The 14968-nt window shown below is 40.3% G+C and overlaps 1 protein-coding gene across 1 annotated transcript in view; it reads right to left on the reverse strand.

Moving 5' to 3' along the window:
- Positions 1–4526, reverse strand: part of dnah1 (dynein, axonemal, heavy chain 1) — a 28396-nt gene extending 23870 nt beyond the window's left edge. Inside the window, exons 1-12 of the mRNA XM_084927717.1 lie at positions 4429–4526; positions 3850–4017; positions 3693–3744; positions 3364–3547; positions 3005–3143; positions 2746–2878; positions 2178–2342; positions 1814–2069; positions 1570–1727; positions 1248–1459; positions 306–604; positions 22–172 (exon numbers count right to left, since the gene is read on the reverse strand). Coding sequence (XP_084783843.1) covers positions 22–172; positions 306–604; positions 1248–1459; positions 1570–1727; positions 1814–2069; positions 2178–2342; positions 2746–2878; positions 3005–3143; positions 3364–3547; positions 3693–3744; positions 3850–4017; positions 4429–4431 — 1920 coding nt within the window. The 5' untranslated portion in view covers positions 4432–4526. The remainder of the gene's footprint in view (positions 1–21; positions 173–305; positions 605–1247; positions 1460–1569; positions 1728–1813; positions 2070–2177; positions 2343–2745; positions 2879–3004; positions 3144–3363; positions 3548–3692; positions 3745–3849; positions 4018–4428) is intronic.
- Between the last annotated feature and the right edge of the window lie 10442 nt (positions 4527–14968).

Genomic DNA, 14968 nt, shown 5'->3' on the forward strand with positions numbered 1-14968 from the left:
TACTCAGGAGATTTGATTTACCCTATTAAGCAGAGGCACACTACGTGTGCACATAATGCTGTTATCAAACAGGTTCACTGTAGATGCTGAAAAATTCTCCAAGGGGGTGCTGTAATGAACCCCACTCTCATCCAGAACCAGGTCCACCAGGAAAATAGGATTCTTCTTTGGCCTAGACATGGATAATTGTTATATTACAGACATAAATAATTATTATTTTAATCAGTTATATTTCACTCATTATTACAAAGTCCAAAAAATGGGAAAAGCAAAAGAGAAAGTTGTGCAAATGCATTTTATTGTACTTGTAGTGGCTAGTGATTAGGTCATTCCCCCAGACGAAGTCCTGAGGACACATCAGGACATTGTGGCAGGCATCCATCACGACCTTGGTCAGGCTGACCAGTGAGTTCTTCACAAGGACGCGGAGGGAGTCCTGCATGTTGTAATGCACCAGATTGAGGAGTTTAGACAGCTTAGAAACCTTGTAAGTTTCCCAGCAAGTCTCGTTTATGTTGTATGTTCCCTTGCCCATATTCGCAAGGTTGTACCGGATGCTGTTGCACAGTGTGCTGGTCCAGTTATCTCTAAGAAACAGGGTTATCTGGATAAGGAAAAAGAGGTTAGATTAAGATATTTATATTGGTAAACTTGTAGTAACAAAATGAATAATCTCCTATGAGCTTATTAAATAACTACAGACGCTATCTTGTTTATATGGCTAAGATGTATGTTTTTGTTTGACTGTTCTTCAAGTCAGAACAAAAAAGGGATATGAAGACATTTAGCCAGATTTGCCGGAGCAAACTCATTTCTGGTGTAAAAACAAAGTACTGTTGAAATTTGAAAAGATCACGCAGTGGCAAAATTGCATGTTAGAGGTGAAAAGTCTGAGATTATTGTGACTAACTCTGTTGCATATGGATGTCTGGGAGTTTTTTTCTTAAGGCCCAAAACACAGAGAATATCTAAATCAAGTATGCAAACAGATTCACTAACACTTGCAACTCACTATTTATTGCTATTTGTGCCAATATTTAACATTGAATTTGAAACTTTTTTGCACTTGATAGTGAAATGAACTATCTGTGATTTGCAAACAGCACAACTTTTGTAAATTACCCATAAAAATGACCACAACTATCAGCACTATTTGGGGATTGCACTCACAGGCTAATTTGCCCTATTTAGTAACCCCGGCCGGTAAACACAGGTTTTTACTTGATACTCTCTCGGTGCAACAGTACCTGAGTATGCGTCTGAGACTGGTCAAGTTCAAATTGATCCAATGGAAGTGGTTTACCCAACATCAAGTTGAACAGCCTCATGTTTTCTACTTTTTTGCACTCATGCCACATTTCAGAAAGCACACAGATCAGCTCTGGCCTAGTTTGCATGGACTTGAAAATAAATGCAGCTCGATTCGCCTCATAGGCAGAGTAAGGAACCAGAACACACCCTGCATAGATAAAACACAACAGTGTTTTGATTCTGAAGGTGTTAGCAGATGCTACATTTCCTTAATTATGACCTGGGTGACCAGGAAGTGCATAATGCTAAATATCTTACCTTGTGAGGGCACATATTCAGGGTCCTTCTGTGGCAGGGTGATATATGAAAGGTCTTCAGGGCAGCTCATCACTACTTTGTCAAAAATCAAGCGGTTCATTGTACAGTCATAATCCAGTCTGACCTCCTTCTCCAAGCCTGCAACACACGTCTCTAAACTGCACACACAATATTGCGTTTATCCATCCTGTTAGTTAGTAAAAAAGCAGATCATACAGAATTAATAAGACAGGATATCACTCACTTTTTCAGCTTAAGGCCAGGAGCTGAGAGGGCACGTCGTTTGATTCTCTGGAGACTATCAGTATTGAGAGACGGTGTTTTCCTACAGATGGGCATGCAGTCCACTGAAAAGTGGTAGAAAATAAGTGCCTCTGTTTCCTCTCTGTAGCGCAGGGCAAACTGGACCCGCTCAACAAAGACACGTGGGTCTTCAGCACAGAATAACAGTCTGATCCTGGGTATCCAGTACTTACTGCCTGCTATTAAAGAGTCTGTTTCTATGCAGAAAGAGGGCGACAGATCAATGACATGGTCAGTAACAGCAGAGAGAGAGATGAAGAGACAACACTCTAGAGTTACAACAGTTTAAAGACATTGAAACCAACCAGGGGATTTACTCTGCTTATGCTCTTCATTTATATCAGGACTTCCTTTTTTGTCTGTCTGGTGGACCTTCTCTACCAGATACTGACATTTCTCCGTACAGTAATCAAGAATTCCAACTAAATGCCAGCTGTACTTCGGAGGTGGGCTCGCGCTTGCAGACTCATCTGCAAAAGAACAGAAAAGAGGGATTTAATAACACATTACTACATTTATTTCTAAATTCACTGGTGTCTGTGTTGTATTGTTGTATGGCCACTTATAAATTGCTTCTCATTACCTTTTAATGAATATCTTAAATTAATCCCAAAAAAGGATTAAAAGGAAGAAAAAGTGCCAAAAAACTTGAGCACCACACATTGTTGAAATGCAGTCTACAGATAAACTATATCCTAAGTATCATTTGTAACAAATTAAACACCATTTAAAAAAACGGCTGAAGATTCATTGATTCACTGATTTTATATTGACCTTTGCCTACATAGATCTACAGACATTAGGAGGCCAAGCTCCAACTCCAAGCGCAGCACCCAATACAGCAGCTACATGTACATATCTATGATACTTTACCATTTGCAATTTCATCATCTGTAGGTAGCAGGGCTTTTCCAGGAATAGGTTTTCGATCAGGTGATCCTTCAGCATTGCCCAAAGCAAGCCAGTCTTCTGGAGTCCGGCAGTCATATTCTTCATTGTCAAACAGCTTAATAAAAAACATGGGAAAGTTTGGTGTATATAACATTATATATAAATATGGAAAGTATTGCAATGAGAAAAAAAAAAAGTCTAAAAAGAGGGACTTGATTGGACAGTTGTGTAACAGGCTCACCTCCAGTGGGAGGAACAGCGAAATAGGACCGTCTGGTATGGTGTTATTTTTCAATGATCTTGGCAATAAGAGATCAGAATCTATGCCCTTTTCTGCCAGGAGCTCTTCAACATGTAAATGTAAGTATTCCCTTCGACATCTGTTAGCAACACAGTATATAAAGACGCAGTTATTTCACAGCAGTACTTTGAGATAAAACAACTTAATGACTCTACTAAAAGCTGCTGTACAATAAAGGAAAAATGAGCATGTATTGCACACTATATGAGACGTGACCACTGAATTTGGTCTTGCAGTATTCAAAATAACCATGACTACAGCAGCAGATGCCATGTGTAGTACACAAAAATAGTACACACCTCTCTATCGCTAATTTGCGGGGGATGGAGCCAGGACGGGTTTTGTAGGGTATTTGGACTTTGGGTTTATCTCCACCCCGGCAAAAGTATGGATTCTCCGAGAAGAATGAATTATGTTGTACATGTGGTACAAGGCAATCCTCAGCAGCCCATCTGGGCCGATGAGGTGGAGTCTTGGCGACTGCTTTTGAAGTAAACAGAAGTCATATTTTACAGATAGCACAAAATGTTTTGGGATTTTTTTTTTCTAGGAGATTTAAAATAAAATAAAAAAAATCAATGCAACAATAAAATATCAGATGTCTAAAATGTCATACAGCACTACTCACCCTCCCGTGAGTTATGACCAAATGTCAGCATGGACTGAGGCTCTGACACCTGCTGGGCATTAGGTGTACAAGCCGCATACACATAAGCAATTACTCAAGAGTTTCTCATCAGAGCAACAACAATCAGTCATTTTAGAGGAATCAGAGAAGCTTTTACCTGGAATTTTAATGTAGAGATTGTCTCAGAGAATATTCCCCTCTGATCTCTCATAGAGCCTTTCCCCACTTTGAAGACATTGTATTTCTGACGAGTTGAAGGCTTGGGCTCTGGAGGATCTCTGGGTGGATGAGGTACCCCGGAACCAGGAAATCCTGTGTTCTCACTCTTTCGAGCCGGATTTTTAAAAAATGTATGTGTGAGCAATGACAGCTGGGTTTAGTCACCTACTTCTTCAATGATATGATATAACGAATATTAAATGTGTATGAAAAGTTGAAGCTTTATATGTTGCACATATAAGGTTATACACGCGTTACTAAAGTGGATAATAGTACAAAACGTAAAAGGGAAACTAGACATTACTTAACGCTGAATACACGACGTACGTTAAACGTATGTTAAACGTTTTGCCCGACTTCAGCTGGAGGTAGTCTTTTCCGACAGGGTGTTAAACATACGCCGGGTGCTTAGCCTTAGCATTCAGCCTTTGTGATTGGCTTTGCTGAACACAATTAACGAGTAGCATTTGGTAATTTAACTCTGTAAGCAAAAGGGGAAAAAATAAGTACGACATACCATATTTTTCAATTCAGTTGCAAGCTGTTACAGGTCTTTTGTGTGTCCACCACATAGCTGAAACGGAACTGTAGAGAATCTTAGTTTCTAAGTGGAAGTACTGTTAGACGCAGCAACGGTTGTCATGGGGACGAAGATGATAGTACAAGTTGACAAATCTTTTTGAGCCATATTGGACAACTTAAGCAGTGTTTAGCCTATTATGTCAAACATACTGTGCCACTTTACGCTATTTTTTTAGCACTATATTCTCTCCTGTGACACACTGAAAAAAATATTTCTCAGTATATACTGCTGCTTCATTTTCTTTGCGGTAGTTTTCATCATATTCAGCAAAATCTGCAAAGCTTTATGTAACTTTAGACTGGTTATCCTTTATTTTCCTATAATAAAAAGCCTTCCCTTCACATGTGTTGGGTAAAATCCAGATTTTAGAAAAGCGCATGACCTGTCGAGTCAGTCAGAATGTGGGACAATGTCTCAAGATGTGGGCCAGGGGGGCAAGGAATAAAAATACTGAGTAGTTGCGATGTGAAGGCATCTTGGGTCCTTAATAACTCACACACGCTTGCCCTGGCAATCCGTGACAATATTAGGCTAAAGGAAGAACAATGTTAATTTTCCCCTATAATTTATTTTCTTTTTTTCTATGTTGTGAACAAAAAGACTATCGGTTATCCATTTAATCTAACCTGCAGTGGCGACGGATGCATGTATGTCTTCCAGGTATGAGTCTCTTCCTGGATCAGAACTAGCAATAGAGCACACATCTGCTACCCTTTCTTTAGGTGTCCAAAAGTCTCACATATTACAGAAGTTGTCTGTGGCTGATATAATGGAGAGAAGGAAGGTAGATGTGTTTTATGTGCAGAAGACCAGGTGAACGGGGAGCAAAGCCAGGAGCTTTGGATGCGGATTCAAATTGTGGAAGAGAAAGTTAAGAAAGAGTAGGGGTAATCTTGAAGGAAGAGTACGTGAAGGGTTTTGAGGAAGTGATGATATAGGTGTGGTGAGAATAAGGCACGACGGGACCACAGATCATCATTCAGAGCCATTTTTATTTACACTCACCACAACACCACACACACCTGAGTCCCTGTGTTTTAACTCGGCGGGCGTGATTACGGATGCCGTGCAGGTGCGTCCGCCCTCCCACGCGGCAGGAGCAGCCCTTCACCCGGCTGTTCCCCCTCCTCCGGCAGGCGTAGATCCCCGCGCGCCTCGTCTGCCACGTCCGGCTGCTGAGGTGCCTCACGCGGCTCCTCCACCGCTTCACTGTCCTCGGGACACACCTGTGGGGGTGGCGCCCAGGCCCAGAGCAGCGCCGCCAACTCCCCAATCCGTTCCAGGTGGCGCTCGGACTGGTCCCACAGCTCTTCATGCTGGCGACGCACCTCCGCCGCCTGCTCCAGCTGGGCGGCCGCCATTTTGGCCACCCTCTGGGCCAGCTCCTCCCTTCCCTGGCTCCGATAAGGACCCGCCGTGCCGCCTCCTGGGTTTCGGCACCAATGTGGTGAGAATAAGGCACGACGGGACCACAGATCATCATTCAGAGCCATCTTTATTTACACTCGCCACAACACCACACACACCTGAGCAATGTTCCCTCTAAGCTGCGCACGTGCGCAATTGCGCACTGCTGGCACGGTCTCTGCGCACAGAAAATCTGCGTTGCGCACAAAAAAAATCTAACCTGAATTGAAATTAAAATTAATACTTTAACAATTCTGTTTTGCAGTGTTAGTCAGTGAGTGACTGGCTGCTCCCGAATGGGATTAGAACGATGCCACTTTATCCCATAGTCCAGCCAATAATGCGATTTACATTCGTATATACGCAGCTAATCAATGTCATTGACAGGTTATGACAGCGTCTTTACGTGCTGACACCGGTGTTTCAGCTGGCAAAGCGGTGGCTGATGTGGAGTGAAGCCACGTTAATGACAACGTGTACAACCATTGGAGATGTGAGCAGGACAGACGGAACAATTGACGGAAAAAGTGTGGACTTTATACCAGTTTTTAAATTGTGTTTATAGGCCACGTAAAACCAGACTTACGATAAAAATTATGTGCAATGTTTGGTTTCCTTGCTGAATACTGTCGTTGTTTATATTTACTGCAGGAAGAAACGGTAAAAACGGCGTTTTATAAGGAAAAAGGCTTGAAAGCACTCTCCGCCTGTGAGCAAAAACAAACTCCACCCCCTCTCCCTTTCCTATTCGTCCAAAAAAAGTACCATGTCGACCAATCAAAAAATGATATGGCAACATGGCATCTAGTTGTTAAGAAACGGGGGAAGTTTTAGGAGTGACGGTGGAGTGGCACAAATAATTTGTGAACAGCAGAACAGCTGATTGTTCTGTAAATAGTTTGAAATGTTTATTTAAAAATGCCTTGGCTGCATTTAAAAAAAAAATAGGTGCAAAAAACTTTGTTGTTTGCCAAATTCAGTTACTTTTTTGAAGAAGTAACTATATAATTAACTGCCCAACATTGGTCATTATATACTGTATTTTGCAGACAGAGAGTTACAGGACTCTCTCCCAGACCAGACTCATAATACAAATCAGAGCTTTATAAAAAAAAAAAGAAGAAGAAAAAAGTAAGTTGTGTTTTGAAATTGGAGTTCAAGTTATTTTTTACTTCAAATAGTGTTAACATACTACACAGGTCAATGACTAGATTTTTTTTTAATTTTCATTGTAAGTGGGCTAAAGCAGTTAATTAAAAGTAGTCTAACATAAATATAAATGCTGTAATTTGATTATTTTAATAAACCATGTAACTTGGATGGATTCGATGCCAGCGTGACCACAGTGCACACGTCTGATGTCGCTCACAGTGGTCCAAGGGATCGCTCAAGGAGTTTGTGTGTTCGCTCAGACACGTGAAAAATTAGAGGGAACATTGCACCTGAGTCCCTGTGTTTTAACTCGGCAGGCGTGATTACGGATGCCATGCAGGTGCGTCCGCCCTCCCTGCACGGCACCGCAGACCACGCCCCACCACAATAGGATTGTAAGTTTGAAGCTTAAAATTGAAGATATAATCTTGAATATTTGAATGCCCCACATCTTGGATATTAGTTCAACAGAGAGAGGAATTCTAAAGTAAGTTGGATGAAGTGGTAGAGTGTGTCTAGAAATGTGGAAGGACAGATAGTGGTGGAAGGAGGAACATAGGGTGGCATAAGGGAAGCATTTTGTGTATCCTCTGTACAGAGGAAAGAAGAAAAAGGAGATTGGTAGTGAAATGAAGAAGAGTAGAAAAGCAAGAGAGATGAAGAAATTAGAGTACTGAAAGGTGAGGTTTATGGCAAAGAAAGACGTGGCAAAGGTAAGGCGTTACTGTGAGTTGTATGTGAGGTTGGACACCGAGGAAGGAGAAGAGGATTAGACTTGGTTTTTCTTGGCTAGACTGAGGGATCGAGCTGGAAAGGCTCTGCTTTTCTGGCTGCTCTTAAAGAAAAAAAGACCAAAAAAAGGAGCTGCTGCTTCTAGTAATAACGTTGAATGTAATGTCTGTGATGATAACATAATGGAATGCAACTGGAGCACACACTCCCCTGACCCTAAATGTTCAATCTTCTCCTCTCACGGTGTAGGAGGTCAGTGTCTCGTTGTAGCTAGGTTTGTGAGGTGATCTAAGTTACTGTACCCAGCTCCTATGAGGTACTGGTCGAGTAAAGACTTACTGACTTGATATGGGTCCTATCGATGTTGTAATTCTGTGCCACACATATCTATCATTTAGGATGGGCTTGCTTAAATGCTTAGCTAGGAGTCTTTTTCTTCACTGTCCTAGACTGAAAAGAGCTCCAAAACGATGATCTCACACAAAAAGGACATGAAAATAAAAAACTTCCCTAAGGAGCTAAACAACCCACATCTAATGACATTATCATATCAGAGTGCTCTCAGCGCTTACATCATCCTGACCACAGCAGTTTATTAATGATTAACACATGCCAGAGCTATTGATTACATCAGCGAGGAGATCCGGCCGATAGAGGTTCCAAAGAAACCCACACAAGAACCACAAGTCTCTGATGAGGTGGTGGTCCTCGAAACAGAGTTGCCTATCAAAGTCTGGCCGACAGTACTGTAGCCATCTTTGGAGCCAGGAGCCCGCCATAGAAATGGGACTTGATTGGACAGATGGGGCCAGCAACTCTCAATGAGTGGAACTGATTAAACTCTAAAAAGCTTTGTTACAGCCTTGATCCACCCTGTATTTCTCATTCTCTCCCAGGAGGCCTCTCTCTCTTTAAGCATATTTGCACTGCACAAGACAATGTGGCTTGCACAACACTGGTCACTATATTTTTCATTTCCAGTTAATACTTGTACAGCTGCTGTTATTGTGTGTATATATATATATATATATATATATATATATATATATATTTATTTATATTTCTTCATACATTCTTATATAGTTCTATACCGTGTATTGTGTATTTTGTTGTACAGTTATTTTATTTTCAACTTTAATTTATATATTTTATCTTATTCTTTCCCAGTTAAATTTACCCTTCATTCTAATTTGTGTTGTACAGTTATTTCATTTTTAACCTTAATTTTTTTTTTTTTTTTATATTTTATTCCTTCCTAGTTAAATTTACCCTTTTTAATTTTTCATATTTATTTCCTATCTTATTCATAGCCTTTTCCTTTTGGTCACGAGCAGTTGTCTAAGCATTTCACTGCATATCGTACTGTGTATGACTGTGTACGTGACAAATAAAATTTGAATTTGAATTTGTAATTTGCTAACTCCAGCAGCCTAGGAGCAGAAGACTGACAAAAGAGATCAGCTGTTAAAAGGACATGAAGAGGAGTCACTTACATAATCACCAGCAGGTATAATCTGTCCTCATCTCTGCCACCTCCCTACTACACTAACAGTGCTGTCATGTTGGGAACACTGTGCCTTTGCCAGTATACTTGCTATTTTACCCTAATGACATCAGCATGGGCTGCTAACTTTAGCTCCTCCTGTAGGCCAGATGTTGGTTGATAGGATCAAACACCACTTATTCCTCCTTCGCTGCCTCATTGTTGGGCAGTCCAGGAAGGCCTTAATGGTTGCACAGATTCCCACATACCTCTTTTCTTATGGAGAAACCACAAATCCAACCACAAAAGTGGGCACACACCCCTGTTAGAGTGTGATTTATTTATTTATTTTTTTCACATTTGCACACTTCAGTGGAAATATACAAAACTATGCTATACACTCCCAGGGAGCATCGTTAAATGTCCTGAGAGTATGGATAACAAATGCTCGTAAGGGATTATATATATTTGCACATTTAGACTCTGGAGCTCAAAACCCTGGAAACACAGTGAGAATAATTTACACCTAGAACAAACACCCCGTTTCGAAGCCCTTTTTCTTATTTAAAGGGCATCTGATCTGGAAGATAACACCACAGTGGTCAATGAATGTCACGAGTGTCAGTTGATAAATGAAAAAGACGCACCACGAGGGCAGCAAATGTCACATTAACATGGCCGCGCTTTGTTCCTCTGCATTTTACGAGGGCGAAGCCGATACGAGCCACACATGCATGACGCGGTACCCGTGCAGATTTCATTTTTGACATTGCCTGCTCCTATGAGTTACTGTTGTTTAACGGTGACCTTTGCACTTGGCTATGCATTGAAGTTGCCATCATGAGTTGGATGACTCACAGGTGGACTTGGTATGCCAGTAAAAACACTTTTAATGAGTTGAAAAGGGCCTCAAAGCAACAAAGCGGCCCAGAGCCTGCAACTTATGTCCTGGGACCTGAAGCAGCTGCATTTGATTTTTCATTTTCCCCATTTCTAAGCATGACTTCTGAAGGGGGACAGAGTAAAAATACTCAAAGCTAAAAATCCATTTGGGTTTATTTAAGCACAAGCATTAATTTTGTAACTTATCCCAAACTCCTAGAATTAGTGTTAATCACGTAACCCTGCTTCATTATGCTGCTTTTTTCATTTCGCTGTTTGCTATTTATGTCACATTTTCATGCCAAAGTATTTTTCTTTGAATTTACTGAAGCTGTTTGAAACATGTGTTTCATCTATCTGGGTGTGTAAATCTGAGCTGGAAGAACGAGAAGGCAGTGAATTGAATCCACAGCACATGTAGTGTGTTATTGTTGTAGAAAACCAGTGTGTGTGTGAGTGGGTGGGCAAAGTAAAAGGTTATCAAGTGACTCTGTCAGCGCTTGCATGCATGTGTTCGTGCATATGTTCATGTGTCGGAGTGACAGTGTGTTTATGTGAGTCACAAACATAAGGAAATAGTGAGTTTCTTAGTTGATTATCATAAACAGATATACCAAAAAAAAAAAATCAGAGACAAAAGATTAAGTGGACAGTATTTAATGTGTACTTTCATGTGTGTATGTGTACAGTATACAGTTTCATCTATTAATAAGCCGTCAACTTTCAACTGGTGCATTCCCAGCATGCTTGTTTAGAATCAGTAACGAATAGAAGGAGGAGGAAAGCAGAATTATTCTTAAATTTCCTTTTTTTTTTTTTAAAGTATTTGCCAAATGCTGTCAAACAGAGCACAGATTTTTTAGCACAGCTTTTCCAAATATCCTGGTTTTATTTTGGACGATTACATTATTTCATGTTTCACACAGAAACAAAAGCTGCCAGGTTAAAATCATTAGCACACCCAGTGCTGATCATCAGTTCTGTGTCCTTTTTGCTGGATTACAGCCTGCAGCGGTTTGCTGTAGTTTTCAGCAAGTCTCACACACGCCTCCTGAGCTCTCCTTTCTTTCTCTAAATTAAAGGCAGCATCTTTGTGGTCAAAAAACTCTTGTTTATTTAATTTGATCAAATGATGTGCTTCCAATATGCTTTCCTAAGGTTGTCCTTAGCATACTTTAGTCTGGCTTGAAGGTGTAACTTCTGCCGAATTGGAGGTCACCCATTACTGAGTTCTCTCTACGGTTCTCTGACTTGGCTAAGTCATTCACTAGTGTTTGGCAGTTGTTTTGGGATCTTAAGACACATTTCAAAACTGACAAGAGATAAAATCTTTTGAAATCCTTTGCTTCCTACCTTTATCAGTCTTGTTCTGCACTGTGTGGAACTCTTTGAATTTCTTGATGATACTTGGAAACGCTGTGATAACTTTGTATATCCGCCTCCTGCTTTGTGAGCATCAGCAAATCTTTCTTCCCCTCAAGTCTAAAGTGATTTCTTTTGTTTTTGGCACGATTATTTCTTAAATGACAGCTTAAACCTTTGCTGATGTTTTTATACTGTGTGTAAATTCAAGAAAACCCTCAGTTTAAACTTGATTTGAGCATCAAAAAGTTAAAGCACATCACTGCACAGCAGCACTTTATGCTGTGGCTCAATAAAAAGGTCAGTTTTTCAGGAAGCTAATACCACCGGCTTTGGTAATATTTGTTTGTTCTTTCTGAAATAAATTTGTTATTGTGTCAAGCAGAAATGATTTCTGCTTCTAAGGAAAACAAGTATGTTTAGAAATGCTATGCTGAAAAATTCCTTACACTGATGAAAAATTATTTGGAAAATTTTAAACAAAAACATAAAAATTTCACAGGGAGGCTAATTTTCCCATATACAGGAACAGTTCTGGATTGTTTCAATTAAGGTTACACATATGTAAGATTATCGCCATAAGTCTTCTGTGAGCAAACACTCACAAATCCACCCATGAGTTCACAGATGCACACATTATTGTTTTGGCAGTGTGCCCCTGGGCTTCCCAGAGGACATTATTTGTCATTCTGCCTCATCTGGCGTCTATCATTTTCTGGCCTGACAACTTAATCTGTGTCATTCATTCTCTCACATCAAAGAGGCACAGTGTAATCTAAACCTATGATGCTGGAACGTAAGCATGCACATCGTCTCACACACGCAAAGTAGATGTGCAAATGAACAACGAGTTAGCAGTCTGCCTGTAAGCTGTCTGCGCTTGATTAATGTCAATGTGCGACATGAGGACTGTTACAATAAACACCAGTAAGGATGTCTCTTTGAAAGCTTTCCACACTGGTTATCATTCTCACAGTGATAACAAATTAAAGCAATGGACCGACTTGGTCCTGCAATCCTGGGGAAATACACCTCTAATCTCGCCATTATATTTGAACCATAGATCTTTCTACCACATTTCAACTGGTGTTTTCAGGATAAAGTATTTAAAAGTTGTTGATTGCTAGTAGGATTTATTGGATGTACTGGGCTATCTATCCTATTTAGTTCATCTTGAAAAGCCTAGAAAAGAAAAGAAATCTGACTCAAAGTTAAAAAAATGTCAACATGCCAATTAATTCTAACCCGAGTGCTTAACTCAAGCACACCATGTCTTTTACTGGTTGCCCCTGTGGCCAGTGGATAATGTCATGTAATCCTACCGTGTGTTGCCATAGCAAAATCTCCATAACAAAATGGAGATGTTTTAAATTAAGCTGGAAAAAAAAAGTCAAAGCAAATGAAAGCGCGATCATGTCGGCCTCTGGGCCCATGTGGAGTAAAGTCATGTAAGGAAGGAGCTTAATCCTCTTCATCCCTGGAGATACAAATGAGCTGACATGTAGATCACAAATAAAGCATGAAGGGAGAAGAAGATGCAGAAGTGTGGACTACATGTGCTTGACACACACATGTATGAACAGCCTGGACAAACACTAAGGGTGAGAGGTAGGGGGTCCCTGTTCCTCTGACCCTGGCTCTCTAACCCCACCGGCCCCCATTAAGCCCTGTAAATGAGAGAAAGAGGAGCAATTAGAGGAGCAGTCATGGGGCAGGTAGGAGATCCCCCTGACCCTTTCAGGCTGGTATTTGACCTCTCACAGCTGGAAGCTTTGATGAAGATACATCTTGAACATTGAGAGAATGCATTTGCTTGGAAAAAAGAGTGCAGCACGTTGGAAACAGTGGATTGGATGAATTTCTTCTTTTCTAAATTATTTTTTAAATATGTTCACACTTTACTATTCATCCTACCAACAAACATACCAAAAAAACAAACAGCAGAATGATCATTTTTATTGTCAAAACATTATTTGCAAAAAATGCTGTAAAAAAAAAAAAATCTCAGATGGATGTCACTTCATCTATATCTGTTGTAAATTTCTTCCTTCACTCTTTCATCTCTCTTTCCTCTTGCTTTCCACTCTGAGAGCAGCTCGTGCCTGGCGGGCCTGTACACAATAAAGCCTGAGAGGCTGGCCTACATCCACATCACACATCTCACGGTTTCTCCTTTCGTTTTACTCCAGCAGTGCACTACATGCTAAGAATAGTTTTATGGGAGATTAGGGCAATGCCATTTATGAGGGATTTGCTATTTTCTGGTAATGCTGGAGACACACAGACACGCTGTAGTTTATGACTGCTTTAGCCCAATTTAGAGTCGGTTCTGCATTAACGGCACACATGCAGTTGATTTCACATCTTTTCACAGGTGTCCGTGTGGATTTGTGCGTTTGAGGAGGACGGGTAATGGATATAGCATAGAGTCAAATCATTGCTGTGGTATAGTTGGCTCTAGCACAAGTTCTTATTGCGTCTGAGTGTTATCATTTTGAAAAAGGCTTGAAAATTGTAGGTTTGAGGTAAAAGTTTGCAGCAGAGCTATAAAACATTTTAAAGAGCAACAAGCAATCACCACTGCAAGTAAATTGCCTTTAACTGCTCATTTTAGCTTCAAGGTTCAAAACACATTGGTGGGGGTCTGCACTGTTTTAATGGCTAGAAGTATTTATTGCAATGCAATGGCTCCCAGTTTAAAATATCACACACAGTCAGGTGGGCTAGGAAAACTCTGTCAGTCATTTTGAGGGAGACAGATGACGCAGGCACAGATTTCTTCATGGATAATAACTTCCTATGAAATTTGGTGACATAGTTGACTTTGCATTAACAAATTTAAATAGATTTTTTTTGTCCATATTGAGTAAGCTCTCTATATTTGTATTAAAAGAGAAATATATTCTTAAATGTAAATAAATGATCATAAATAATGTCATCTCGAATATTCTAAATCCAGACATAAAGGACAGGAAATGCGCTTTCAAGGATTATTATTTATTGTAGAGGTAAAATGAAAATTAACTGTAATTTTCCTGAAGGTAACAAAAATAATACATCATGGCTGGTCCATGCTAATCTTTCTAATTCCATTTTTTTAACTTCACACAACCAGGCAGGCAGTCCTGCAAACACTTTCTATGTCACTGGGGACGTTTATGGAAACCAATCCAATTCTGTGCGTCTCTTCCGATTTTCCGAGCGCCCCTTTATTTGAAGTTAAGCCATAAAACTGAGGAGACATTGTGTTTATTGTCCCAATTTGTTGTGTGTGTGCGCGCCAGGAAGAGAAAATGCATCAAGCTCAGCGAAGAACTGCACGGTACCAGAACGTGTGTTTATATTCCAGTGTTAAAAAGAAAAATGTCACTGTAATTTATCCAGGCAGCCGGTTTTTAAAGAAGAATTGCCCTTTTCTTGTCCTTTTCATTTGCATGAACGTTCCTTTTGTTGCCA

This window comes from Perissodus microlepis, chromosome 5 (assembly GCF_051167445.1).
Source record: "Perissodus microlepis isolate ML-2025 ecotype Zambia chromosome 5, ASM5116744v1, whole genome shotgun sequence".
NCBI classification, from domain to species: domain Eukaryota; kingdom Metazoa; phylum Chordata; class Actinopteri; order Cichliformes; family Cichlidae; genus Perissodus; species Perissodus microlepis.